At 34.6% G+C, this 13,035-nt stretch overlaps 1 protein-coding gene across 1 annotated transcript; it reads right to left on the minus strand.

The window, feature by feature from the left end:
- Positions 1-603: 603 nt before the first annotated feature.
- On the minus strand, positions 604-1,650 carry LOC149195584 (uncharacterized). Its single transcript, XM_089408559.1, has 2 exons — positions 1,561-1,650; positions 604-1,425 (listed from the first exon to the last, which is right to left on the minus strand). Exons 1-2 carry the CDS (start codon positions 1,648-1,650, stop codon positions 604-606), a joined length of 912 nt encoding a protein of 303 aa, XP_089264685.1.
- Positions 1,651-13,035: the final 11,385 nt, after the last annotated feature.

Here is a 13,035-nt window from a genome sequence, read left to right on the forward strand (position 1 = left end):
AATAGCTCCACCATTATTGATTTATTGAATCCATCCTTATAGTTCTAGATTTTATATAACGATGAATAATTGTATTACATAAAGTAATAACAAAAGTATAATGTAATATTGTTAAGATTTTAATTTCCTTCTTACACTTCAGTAAATCTAAAACTTGCATACATGGTCTAAACCGCTCTACAACACTGGGTAAACCAAAAACCTGTATACATTTCAACTCTATCCTATACATTTACCATGCTTATTAAATTGATAATATCCCTGAACCATATACTCTTTCACCATGTTTGTACGTAGTAAAATCTAAAATATTAAAAAACAATTCAGAAAAGGAGGAGGGAATCGGAATCACCTGTGTAAATCATATAACTCTATCCTATACATTTACCATGCTTACTAAGTTGATAATATCCCTGAACCATATAATCTTTCGCAGTCTTTGTACATAGTAAAATCTTAAAAACTTAGAAGCCAATCCAGAAAAGTAGGAGGAAATCGGAATCACCAGTGTAAATCATCCCAATATATGGATGACCATGATGAAATTTAATGGTGCCAAAGGGAAAATAAAACTAACCCATATATGTATATTGTCATGAAAATCTATTTCCCTGACAAACCTTGCTTCCTCAGCACATCAGCAAGATAATGCGCTACAGACTGATATCCCATCTCTCGGGCTCTATATATTGTAATTCCTGTAGGTGGAATATTCCGTTTCGTCAAACAGAGAGAGCTGTTACAAATCCAGTATGGGTTACTTCCTTTCTCTTCTGAGCAATGAGGACACATCCAATTCTTATTTTCCCTCACCTCCTCAATATCTTCCCCATAACGCACCTTCAAACACGCTCGACAAAACACACCAGTGCTAGAATGACATCTTGAGCATTCTGTTTTGCCAATGCAAACCTTTGTAACGTCCCGATTACCACAACGTTCACAATCATCTTCCCCGCAGAGCATTTTCTGCCTGCAAAAATGACAACAAATTCCCACAATGGGGTCATAAACACTCCCTCTGCTTTTGCTGTTACAGCGCTGGGGCAATAAATCGGGAGACAGCAGCAGATCAGCCCGGGAACATTTGGGTAACATTGCTTTTGCCGGCCTGGTCTTACCATTTTCTTGAAATCTACTACATGCCAAATTTCTTGTTCCAGTGGGATGATTCTTCTCATTATCTGACTGAAACAAACTCTCTCTTTTGATATGCGAAATGGGAGATCCAAGAATTTTGCATTCAGTGCTTGGGTTAGAAGATGGTCTGTTTTTCAAACGCTCTGAACGGCGAATTGCAGTTTTGTTTCCGAACATTGATTTCTGAGCAGAACGGTTTTTGAATTTTCTCAGAGATTTTGTGACCTTTAAGAATGCTTTCAGATCACTTGCCTGCTTTTGGATTCCTAACTGTGCCAGGCGAGCCTGGTTCTCCGCAATCCTGACCATGCGTACAGATTCATAGGTATTGTTTGGCCATTTTTCCTGTGTCAGGCTGCCCTTTAAGAATTCTTCCTCATCTCCTGCCCCCTTATGGACCCCCGCCTGTGCCTGGCTAGCTTGGTTTTCAGCAATCCTGGCCATGCGTAGAGATTCATAAGAATTGTTAGGGCATTTTTCTAGAGTCTGCGGGATCTTTGATTTCACCATTCTGGTACAAACACACAAACAGTTGCATGTAGCTATGACAGAGATGTGTTATGGAATGTGGACCCAACACTGGAGTGGGCGACTTAATAATACACATTCCATAATAATTTCCTTAGGTGCCGGATCATTGGTCGGCGGGATAAATTTGATTGGATGATGATCACGCTAGTAATTTAGTATTTTGCAACTTAAAAAGCTAAGAATCTGACATGTTAGGAAAGTTGATATCATGATAAATTAATAAGGGTAAGAAATGGATACGTTAGGAACGATCCAAGGTTGGTACGATGATTATATTTTCTTTATGGAATTTAGAAAGATAAAAAAATGTATATGTAAGAAAGGTGGATATCATGGTAATTTGTGTGTATATTTTTATAGTAAGTAGTTATATAGATTTATGTTGTGTGCATGTTTACTTATGGTTTAAATTTCGATCTTATTAAGACTCATGTAACGTATAGGTGGAAGTCTTAGTAAGTGGTGGGACATTATTAAATTTACACACATCATATATCTAAAAATTTATATCAATATTATTGTAATTTTTTTTAGTTTAAATATAATAATATTTTTTATAATTTTTTTAATTTAAATATAATAATATTTTTTATAATTTTATGAGAAATAATAATTCGTATTAATATTATTGTAATTTTTTAAATTTTAAATGTAATAATATTTTTAATAATTTAATGAGAAATAATATTATTGAATTAAAATTTATAAATAATTGTACAGGATTCTTATTTTTATTATTCTTTATATTAAATTCAAATAAATAATGCTGAACGAAAATAAAAAATAAATTATGAATTTTTTTAAATTTAAATTTGTATTTTACGATTTGCTTATTTACATAAATTAATTAATTTAATATTCTGTAAAATTGAATAGTTTATATATATATATATATATATATATATATATATATATATATATATATATAAATCTTACATACAATCAAGTGTTATAACGTTTAATAAAATAGTAAATCTATCAAATCTAAATCTTAATGTTTTAAATATTTATGAACATAGTTGCTTTTAATTAATGTGTATCTAAAACTAGAGAATCCATAATTAATACTATAGATGGGACTTTTAGTTTAGAAACTTTGCTAATTTATTAGGCCTTTGCTTGTTTTTTGTTGTTTTCTAGGATTGATCATTTTAAATTTTTTTAATAATAGTAATAATAATTTAATTTGAAATTTATGATTAAATTAAATATTAATAATAATTTACTTTTATAATAGATATAATATTATATATAAAGTTATTGTAAACTGGGGTTTATCATTATTATGTAGCATAACTTATATATAGTTTTAAAAAATTTTAACTTTACAAATATTTAAATTAATTTAAAATAATTATCAATTACTTTTTACATAAAAGGCAGGTATTAAGTAACAACAATGCATATTACACTTGTTAATATTATAATTTTATTTAGAATAAAGATTGCACATTTTTCCAACTTTACCTTAGACGAACAATTGTATAAAAATAACAAAAAATTGTATAAAAATGTTTTCAATTTATTTTTAAAAATATTTAGATCAAAAACAAGTGCCATTGCATAGAAGCATGTGGGAAGTGTAATTATATGCTTCATGAAATAAAATTGTCACCATTGTATTCCATACATCTCAATCATGATTCAATGTTTTCCATTTTAATTTTAATGATGATGTAGATGCATTCAATAAAAGCTTATGAAGGTAAACTATTGTGAGTAAAGACTATCCATTTGTCAAAATGGGGAACTGCTTTACTCAACGTATGTTTGCTTTTTGCTATTTGATTTTCTCTCCACTCGTTACGTGTTATCCTATGTTCAAGGGTAATCAAAATAATTGATTTAGTGTGATAACAAATCCAATTTTACCCGAGATCTCGTAGTTGTGTCCTATGCATAGGAAGAGACCAAGTGGTCTTTGAATGTTTGTCACCATTGGCAGCTTTTGTCCAAAGCATTTGTCATAGAATTTATCCAAAGCATTTTTCATAGATTAATGTGGCCATTTACGTTCGAAGTATCTCCAAATGTTTAAGATGAAGACAAATAACTTTGATGATTAAGATGAAGAAGAGACCATTTCAAAGAGTTTGAAGAATGTATATTAAGATAATAAGTACTTGTACTTGGGTGTATATCAGAATAACTCTTATTTGTGAATTATAACTATTTTTAAGTATAAGATGAATATGAGATAAAGTTAGAGATTAATTGTTATGAAACTAGCTCAAGAAAAGATAGAAAAGATAGATCAACGCCTTAGAATTCAGCCTCTTCGAGGGGGAAACCTCCTTTACATTACATAAATGAACAATTCTTGGATGATACAAATGAAAAGACCTCCTTTCTATATATAAGAGTCTAAGGGGTCATAATATAATTAAAGCCAACATAACAATACTAATGTAAGGGCACAATAATAACAATAGTGGGCTTCTATGGGGCACAATAGTAACAATATGGGCACTACATGGGTACATCAATATAATAAGGGGGTTGTACTAGTAACAATAAGGGGTTACACTAGTAGTATAGGGGCCTAACATGCCCCTCTCCTTCAAAAAGTGTTGTCCTCAACACTTGAGTAGTTCTTGATGCTTCTGTATAAAATTCTTGTCCTCCCATATGGAATCTTTAGCGGGTAAGTTCTTCCACTTGATGAGATACTCTGAAATTGATCGGTTTCGTAGCTGTCGCATTCTTGTTTCTATGACTACTCCAGGTTCCAATATGATTTTTCCTTTCTCTTCAATTTCTGGCAATATTGTTTGAATTGGGATCTTTTGCAACTTTTGAATAAGTGGCCATAATTCTTCGTCCTTCTTCCATTCATCCCTTGCTCCATTTATCCAATCTGGTTGGATAATAGAAATAGCACAAAACAATGCTTCCACATCCTCATCCTTTCTTGAGAGTGCATCTGCAACAAAATTTTGCTTCCATTTTCTATAGATGATGTCAAAGTCATAACCCAACATATTTGTGACACATTTTTGTTGTTCTTCTAAAGATAATAGTTGTTCTAAAAATTATTTAAGACTATCATGATCCATTTTTACCTTGAAGTGTCTTCCCATTTGGTAAGGTCGCCATTTCTTAAGTGCATGTAGTATTGCCAACATTTCCTTCTCATAAATAGTTTGCTTGAGATATAACAGTAAAAATAACCAATCACCTACATCAAAACATTTTTCCCTACGATGTTGATCTACCTGTTGTTTCATTCGATTTTGCACCAAAGTGGCGTTATCCTTTAAAAGTTGGAGAACTTGTAGTTGATGCTCGATGTGATCTTTCACTGCTTGAACCTTTTTCTTCTTGATATGTTCTTCTATCTTTAGAGTTTGAGGAGTGGTAATTTCTTCCAATCCTTTACAAGATATGGTTGGATTCATTTCTTGATACTTGATGTGATCTTTCACTTCTTGAACATTTTTCTTCTTGATATGCCCTTCTATCTTAATAGTTTGAGGAGTGATAATTCCGACCAATGAATTACAAGATATGGTTGGATTCATTTCTTCTTTCTCGATGTGATCTTTCACTTCTTTCACCTTTTTGTTCTTGATATGTCCTTCTATCTTGAGAGTTTGAGGAGTGGTAATTCTTGCCAATGCTTTACAAGATATTGTCTGATTCATTTCTCCTTTCTCTGGGGTTGGGTCCTGGCATATATCCTCTTATTTTGATGTTTCTTGATCCTTTTCTTCCTCCTCTTCATACTCTATGTAAAATAATTTCTTCTCAGCACACTTATGACCTTTAGTGCATTTTCTATCACAATTGTAACAAAGCCCTTTTTCTCTTTTTTCTTCCAATTGTTGTGGTGTAACCCTTGTAGGTTGTGGAAGGCTAGAAGAAACAACACTTCCATCTTTATAGTTGTCAGGGGTATACTTCCTTGTTTCCATAATTTTATTTTCCACTATGTAAAAAATCCCTTTTACTCTTTCCAATTGTTGTGGTGCTACTCTAAAGAAGGTGTTGCTCTTTGTATCATCATAATGTGCTATCATTTCCTTCATAAAGATTGACCATGTAACAAGTTGTTTACGAGAACAAAGCCCTTCATACCATAAAAATTGATCCGGCTCTAAATATGAAGATGCGATACATACCTTTTGTAACAGTGGTACACCAAGTAGATCAAAATATTGCTCCATCTGAAGTATCCAATTTACCGGATCCTTGCCATCAAACTTCGTCATCTTTCTTTTTCTTGATTGTAGGAGCTTGATCTTGAAATGACTGTAACTCTGTACTTTCAGATCTTTAAGTTCTAAAATTGTGATCTGAAGTAGCCCTTTGCGTCCTCTTTCCAATGTCACCAATCTGATCCAAATTGGATTCTCCAAGGAAGAGTTATGCCAAATCTCCCAGAGTGACCTGATTATAGCTAGTTCAGTAGAGCGAAGTTGTACGACATGCCACGTGTCACTATTTCAACCTTTGGCTCTGAAAAATATATACAGGAAACTAAAGTCCATCCTCTTTCTGTACTTTCTTACAAAATTTAAATCCGATGCTCAGAGAGAAAGTTATGACGATTTTCCCCAGGTCACCTATTTGGAATATGATTTAGGAGTCTGCAAAAATACCCACTTCTTCAGATCATATCTCCACAAATATAGTGTGAAAAGCTCTGAAATTCGGACCCGATGTTCGGCGCGATTTCTTTTCAAATGGGTTTTTTTTTAAGCTTTTGAAATGTCGCAAAAAAAAGTTATAGCGACAATGCCACGATGACCTATTTGGAGCAGTGAAACCCTAGAATCCAAAGCTCTAATACCAAATGTTATGAAACCAGCTCAAGAAAAGATAGATCAACGCCTTAGAATTCAGCCTCTTCGAGGGGGAAACCTCCTTTACATTACATAAATGAACAATTCTTGGATGATACAAATGAAAAGACCTCCTTTCTATATATAGGAGTCTAAGGGGTCATAATATAATCAGAGCCGACATAACAATAATAATGTAAGGGCACAATAATAACAAAAGTGGGCTTCTATGGGGCACAATAGTAACAATATGGGCACTACATGGGTACATCAATATAATAAGGGGGTTGTACTAGTAACAATAAGGAGTTACACTAGTAGTATAGGGGCCTAACATTAATAGTTATTTATTTGGTTGGAATGAAATAACTAAATAATTTGTAATACTTTAATAGCGTATGTGTTTATGGGATATATCATTTTTGGGTTTTTTTTTCATATTTCCTTGTATGCATATATTATGTCTTATTAAAATCAACAAAGTGGATGACTTAGTAATAAATGTCATGTATATGTCTATCTATTTATTTGAATATTTTGTGTTTATGTGGAATACATATTTAGTTGTCTATCTAATTTTTATAGAACAAAGCCAACCCTCCATTCCTTCATTCTTGTTAGATACATTGAGTTTACAGTAAACATAAAAATGGTTATATGAATCTCATGTTGGATGGTAAGTTGAATAAGAAGCAAAATAGCTATAGTATATGCAATAATGTATCATTTAACATTGATCAATGAGGCATGCATTTCTTAAGGGAGAATTTTTCTTGTAGTTACAAGCTACTTCAGACCTAGAAGGGTTGCACAAGATCTGCCAAGATTACCTAGAAGGGTTGCACAAGACCTGCCAAGATGGAAGGTATTGCAATCAAAGCATAATACAATTCAAGTAAATCCCAATTCGTGCACATTTAGAGAGGAAATTACAAAGGTAGTCGAGGGATTGTACATTTCTATCACAAGGAAAGTCTCTATTTGATGCAGCTGGCTTGAGGGAAATCCTTTGTAGATCTACACTCATGTCCCTATTCATGAATACCTACACACAAAATCAAAGAACTAGAACTCTATACCCTACAAAAGCTATTAGCACATACATATATAAGCATATCCATAATCAACCTGGAAATACAAATGAAGAACATGAGAAAATGGGAGAAAAGATCTTGAGTTTGTATTCTACCAATAATAAATTCTATATAGTCCCACACTCCTACAGTCCTCCCCTCACCAAAACTCACTATCCACTAGACCTGTAATGTTGCCTTATCGCAAAGAGAACTATGGTAGACACTCCAACAACACTTTGGCATATGTTTATTTTTTCCCGCTTGTGATTTATGGAGAGCATTCTTTTCTATATTTTCTTAGATAGTGATCATATTGAATTTCGACATATTTTTTATCATATCTAGTTCTTTGATCCTTATCTTCTTTGAGTGATCAATTTTAACATAATCGAAGCTTATGCATGAAATTTCTCACTTTTTCTCTCCATCATAGTGTTATTAGGGCATTCTTGGCTCTCTTATGCTTGAAGTCAATGTACGGTAAGCATTATTTCTCTTATTGTTGTTTGGCTATAGTTGCATCAGAGCAGTGAAGGCATTAATTCATGATTTTTAGAGCTATTTACAAACCAGCTCTAGGTTCCTAACATTGTAGATGATATTACATTCTAGTGGACCTAATGGGGTGGATTTTTTAGCTGTAAGAGATGCCTCTTAATGTATGAGATTTGAAGAGAAGTTGATGGTAGAAATAAACTATAATAATAACACTAGTTAGTGAGGCAGAGGAGAAACCATAGATAGAAGATGTGCTTAGGTTTAGAAAATCATACTCAAATACATATAATGTACATACCCAAGGTTGGAATAGGCATAGTTGGTACTGAGAGAATAAAGCATATCCACCCACAAACATACCACAAACTCATGTCATTAAGGATTAGTCATGATATAATGTAGATAGCTACCATAGTAACTATTAATGGGGATATAAATTGATGTAGGTGCCCCAATGATGGCCCTCAAGGTACACAATTCATTCTCCAATGCAACTTAGGGAGGACATTTTCATGAGTGAGGTAGCCCTGTGCCCCAGGGTTTTTGACTCATTTCGATGGTACGCATCTACTACATGTGAGTGAATGAGATGATGTTAAGCATGCATGGAGACTGTCCAATTACCAAGAATCAAGGTCTCTCATTAATAAACATGAGGGAGACCATCAATAATGAAAGTAGTCTAGAACATACCTAGCACAAACTACAAAGTACAAATGAATGAGTCAATGTCAAACACTCCATCGAATACATCAACATGGGCCAATGAGGCAAACCCACTATCAATTGTGAGGAAACCTTCCAATGAGCACAACAAGCTCCAAGGTACTACAATGTTCATATATATACATCCTATATAATGCGTTGCAATCAATGGGAAGAAATGGTACTACAATGTTCATATATATACATCCTATATAAGGCGTTGCAATCAATCGGAAGAAATCCATGAAAGGAGGACCTTGATGTATCCCCAATCATTCAACATGAAACTAACACCAAAATGGGTTGGTCCTAGATAATAGCAGTTGAAGAAATGATGCACAATTTATACAAGGATGGCTGACATGATAGGTATAATGATACATGTAGATGGATGATGTTGACTTGGACTTCCCTTGAAAATATAACGGCATGACATAAACGTCAAATTGGCAACATAGAATGAAGAATACCAAATAGATATACTCGTGACACATGATACATCACCAAAATCACTATAATAGAAGGGTAAAAAATCAAGTGAGATATTGACACAGTAATAGAGTAAGTCGACTTAAGATGATGGTGTGGCCTTAAATCTCAACAAATATTAACTATAAGAGTGTGACTCAGATAGGTTCCATGTTCAAGGGAGATGTACAACTGCCATGACACAACACAAACTCTTAGTGTTACATCTCCTAGGGTTAAGGTTTTGGTTGTTTAGGGTTTTCTCTTGTTGTTCAATAATAAATAGGGCCTTGAGCCTCATTGTAACACAATTTAGAGCCATGTAGCCATCACATCTCTTCTCAGAGATAATCTACCATCATCCAAGCTAGTTTGTTTCCATTCTATTTGTAAGCATATTTCAATACTCTAATATTAATGAAATGAACTGTTATTTCTGCTACATCTTTGTATTTATGGTTATATTTGTAATTTGTTGCGTTTTTGTTTAATTTCGAATCAGTGATATCATATCCTGGTTTCTCTTTCTCTATTTTTATTTGCATGACCCCAAATAAATCAGGGTATATGGAGTTAGGACTCGATCTGGTTGAATCTTTGAAAGAGCAGCCTCGCAAACCCCGACGACCTCCAATGGCGGAAGAAAAGAAAGATGAGGGGGGATCCTTTCAAAATGTTGCTAAAGGAAGCCTTCGAGTGAAAAATGAACGTGATGATGGATAAATTTTCCGATATCCTTCAACAACAACCCACAGACAATGCATCTTCATCTAGCAGCCACTTTAGAAGAGCCACTCCTTTTAAGGTACAAGTTAACTTTGATATTCCCATAGTTGAGGGCCAAATAGATGCAGACACCATAAATAAATGGTTGAATATGTTGGAAGGATATTTTTCAGTTCATGAATTTTCCAATCGGGAAAATATTACTTTTTCACTTCTTAAAGATGCCCCACATGTCAAGGACTAGTGGGAAACCTATTGTGAACAAAAGGATGAGAGGGAATCCTCACTATTTTCAGCTCCACCCACTTGAGATTATTTCCGAGATTCCATCAAGGAACAATATTACCCTGTTGAAATCTATGAAGATAAATACATAAAGTGGACCATGCTATGACAGGGAAGGGACCAAGATGTGTCAAAGTTCACAAATGTTTTTGATACCCTCCGCATGAAGTTAGGTATCAAGGATTCTGAGCGCATTTGGTACTCAAGTACCATGGCTATGTACATAAGTACATCTAGGTAGAGATGGAATTCCTAATCATCTCCTCACTCGGCATGGCATACTAATACGCTGTCAAGATTGAGTAGAAGTTTAAATAGGAGAAGAGAGACTTTGTGATCCAGGAGGATCTCGTCAAATCAGTTGCACAGGTTCTTCATCAGTGTTCAGTGTCGTCATCAGTGTTTCATGTCGTCATCAGCATTCAATTCAGTTTCGACAGTTTCGACACTGTTGGCTATGGATTAGGTTGTTCAGGTAATGTTTATGGTTTTTCATGGCGTTCAGTTGAGATGGTTTTGTACCTAGTTGTTGACTTGTGTTCATCGACATTTCCACCAGGATTGGTCATCGACATGTGGTTGTCTTCCACCTTCACAGGATTTGGGTGTCGACAAAAGGTTGTCGTCGCAAATGTAGCTTGTGTCGACGATATGCATTTGGTTTTATGTCACATTGTGACAAATGTGTTGTAAACCCTAAACCTAGAACTTAATGCAACATTCAAAATTCATTACAAAACCTAATGTCTAAACCTTACCATGTAATAAAATACATTAAAACCTAATCCTAAACATCTAGACCTTAACTAAGTCTTACCAAACCTATCGCATTCAAAACTATGTATTAAAAATACATTTCCTAAGCTTAAAACCCATATAAAAAAACTCTTGGCCTATTCGCATCACAAAATAAAACATTATAAGTACACCACAGTCATAAACCACTAGTTCCTAACCGTAGCGGGGTTCTAAACTACGACAATTACATGTGAACATGTCACAGTTGTTAACCATCGGGCTTGGAGTTAACCGCCAACTCTAACCGCATCAGAGAACATGTGACATGTGAATAGACAAGGTAAAGCCGCCGGGGTTAGCATTGACCGCAGTCCCTAATTGCATCGAAACTGCGTCAAAACTACGAGGGATTAAGGTGCATATAAGCAGAAATGTTAAACCGTAGAGTTAACATTGTAGCGGAGGTTATAAACAGCCTAACCACACAGAGGAAAGCCGTTAGCCAGTTGTCAGCATGTGAACACACAACATCTATAAACCGGAACTACCAGAGCTTTGATAGCGGAACCACCAGAGGTGGCAGCCTGCGGTTAGACCGCGGCTGGTCACACGTAACCGTTAGCCCATCCACCCAGTCAACCTAACTGCCAACAATTTGAAAGTTATTATATGGCTATTTGTGGGTTTTTGTTAGATTTTTTGTTAAACAATTAATTTGAAGACCATGCAAACCTATCCTATGTGTCATTGTACAACTAGACCGAGGCCCCAAACCCATCCAGAATGCAACCAATTCATCTTGAATTCAACCAATGGAGGTTTGAATGTACCTTCAGGCCTATAAGAGGCGGTTTTTTTTCATTGAAGGAGATTAGTGGTTTTGGTTTTTGTATTCAGATTTTGGAGGTCATAGGAAGTTTTGTTTTCAATGTAATAGGAGCATCCAGAGTCAGAATTGGGAACCATGATAGGCATTGGAAAGCTGGTTCAGAGAGCTTCCTTTTGATAGTGATCAGAAGTGTATGTGTGCATATTTAGTCTAGTCTATTCTTTATGTAATCTAACTCCTTGGTTTCAATCCTAATAAAGCGGTCACCCATATTGAAAGCGGACCCAGAGACGTAGTCCATCAGGGACGAACTCCGTAATCAACTTTGTTGTCTGGTATCACTGTGTTTTTACTATTTTCACTTATGTTATGCATCTTACTTATGTTTAATCAGATGTTGTAAAGTCTTCTTCTCAAGAAGTTTTCTTCGATTTCCACACTTTCAGTTAACATTCAAATCATTAATGGCTAATCAATTCTACATCAGTTTTAGCTTATGATCATTTCAGATCATATAATTTGGTATCAAGGAAGGTTTCATTTGTAGAATTTGCCATTGAATGTTAACCATGTCAAATTCGCAACGAGGAGAAGGAATCCTTGAGCAGATTGATCCAGAAATTGGAAAGCGACTACTCGTTCATAAGTCGACCATGAAAGAACCTGAGGCAGGTCAAAACACTGAAACTAAGATGAGTGATGAACATTTTCAGCAAGCATTCTTGACTATGCAGCATATGTTGGGAGAACTCTACGAAGACAAGAATGAGAGAGATGCAACTTCTTCTTCAAAGACATCGAAGAAGGAAAAAGGTAAATAAAAAGGCTGATAAACCACCTTCATCTCCATCATCTCCATCATCCTCTTCTTCTTCTTCTTCTTCCAGTGCAGAATCTGAAACAGAAAAGAAACCTAAGAAAACATCTCTTTTGAAACTTGATGTAAAATTTGAGTTACCTATTTATGATGGTGAAATGAATCTTGAAAAATTGGATAACTAGATTAAGCAGTTAGAAGTGTATTGTCACATTCAAAACATTTCTAACGATAAAACTAAAATTTTGTTAGCTACACTTAGAATGGGGGGAACAACTTTAATCTGGTGGGAAAGTAAAACTCAGACAGATGTAAAGAGAAAAGGAAAAGTCATCTCTTCATGGTCTAAGTTTTAAAATCTCTTAGGAAACAATTCTATCCTTTAAGATACATGCAACAAGCTATTATTGATTGGCAGCATTTGAGGCAAGGTAAAGG

The sequence above is a fragment of the Pinus tabuliformis genome, chromosome 2_2 (genome assembly GCF_031772625.1).
Source record: "Pinus tabuliformis cultivar Carrire ecotype Pingquan chromosome 2_2, CPIR1, whole genome shotgun sequence".
Taxonomy (NCBI): domain Eukaryota; kingdom Viridiplantae; phylum Streptophyta; class Pinopsida; order Pinales; family Pinaceae; genus Pinus; species Pinus tabuliformis.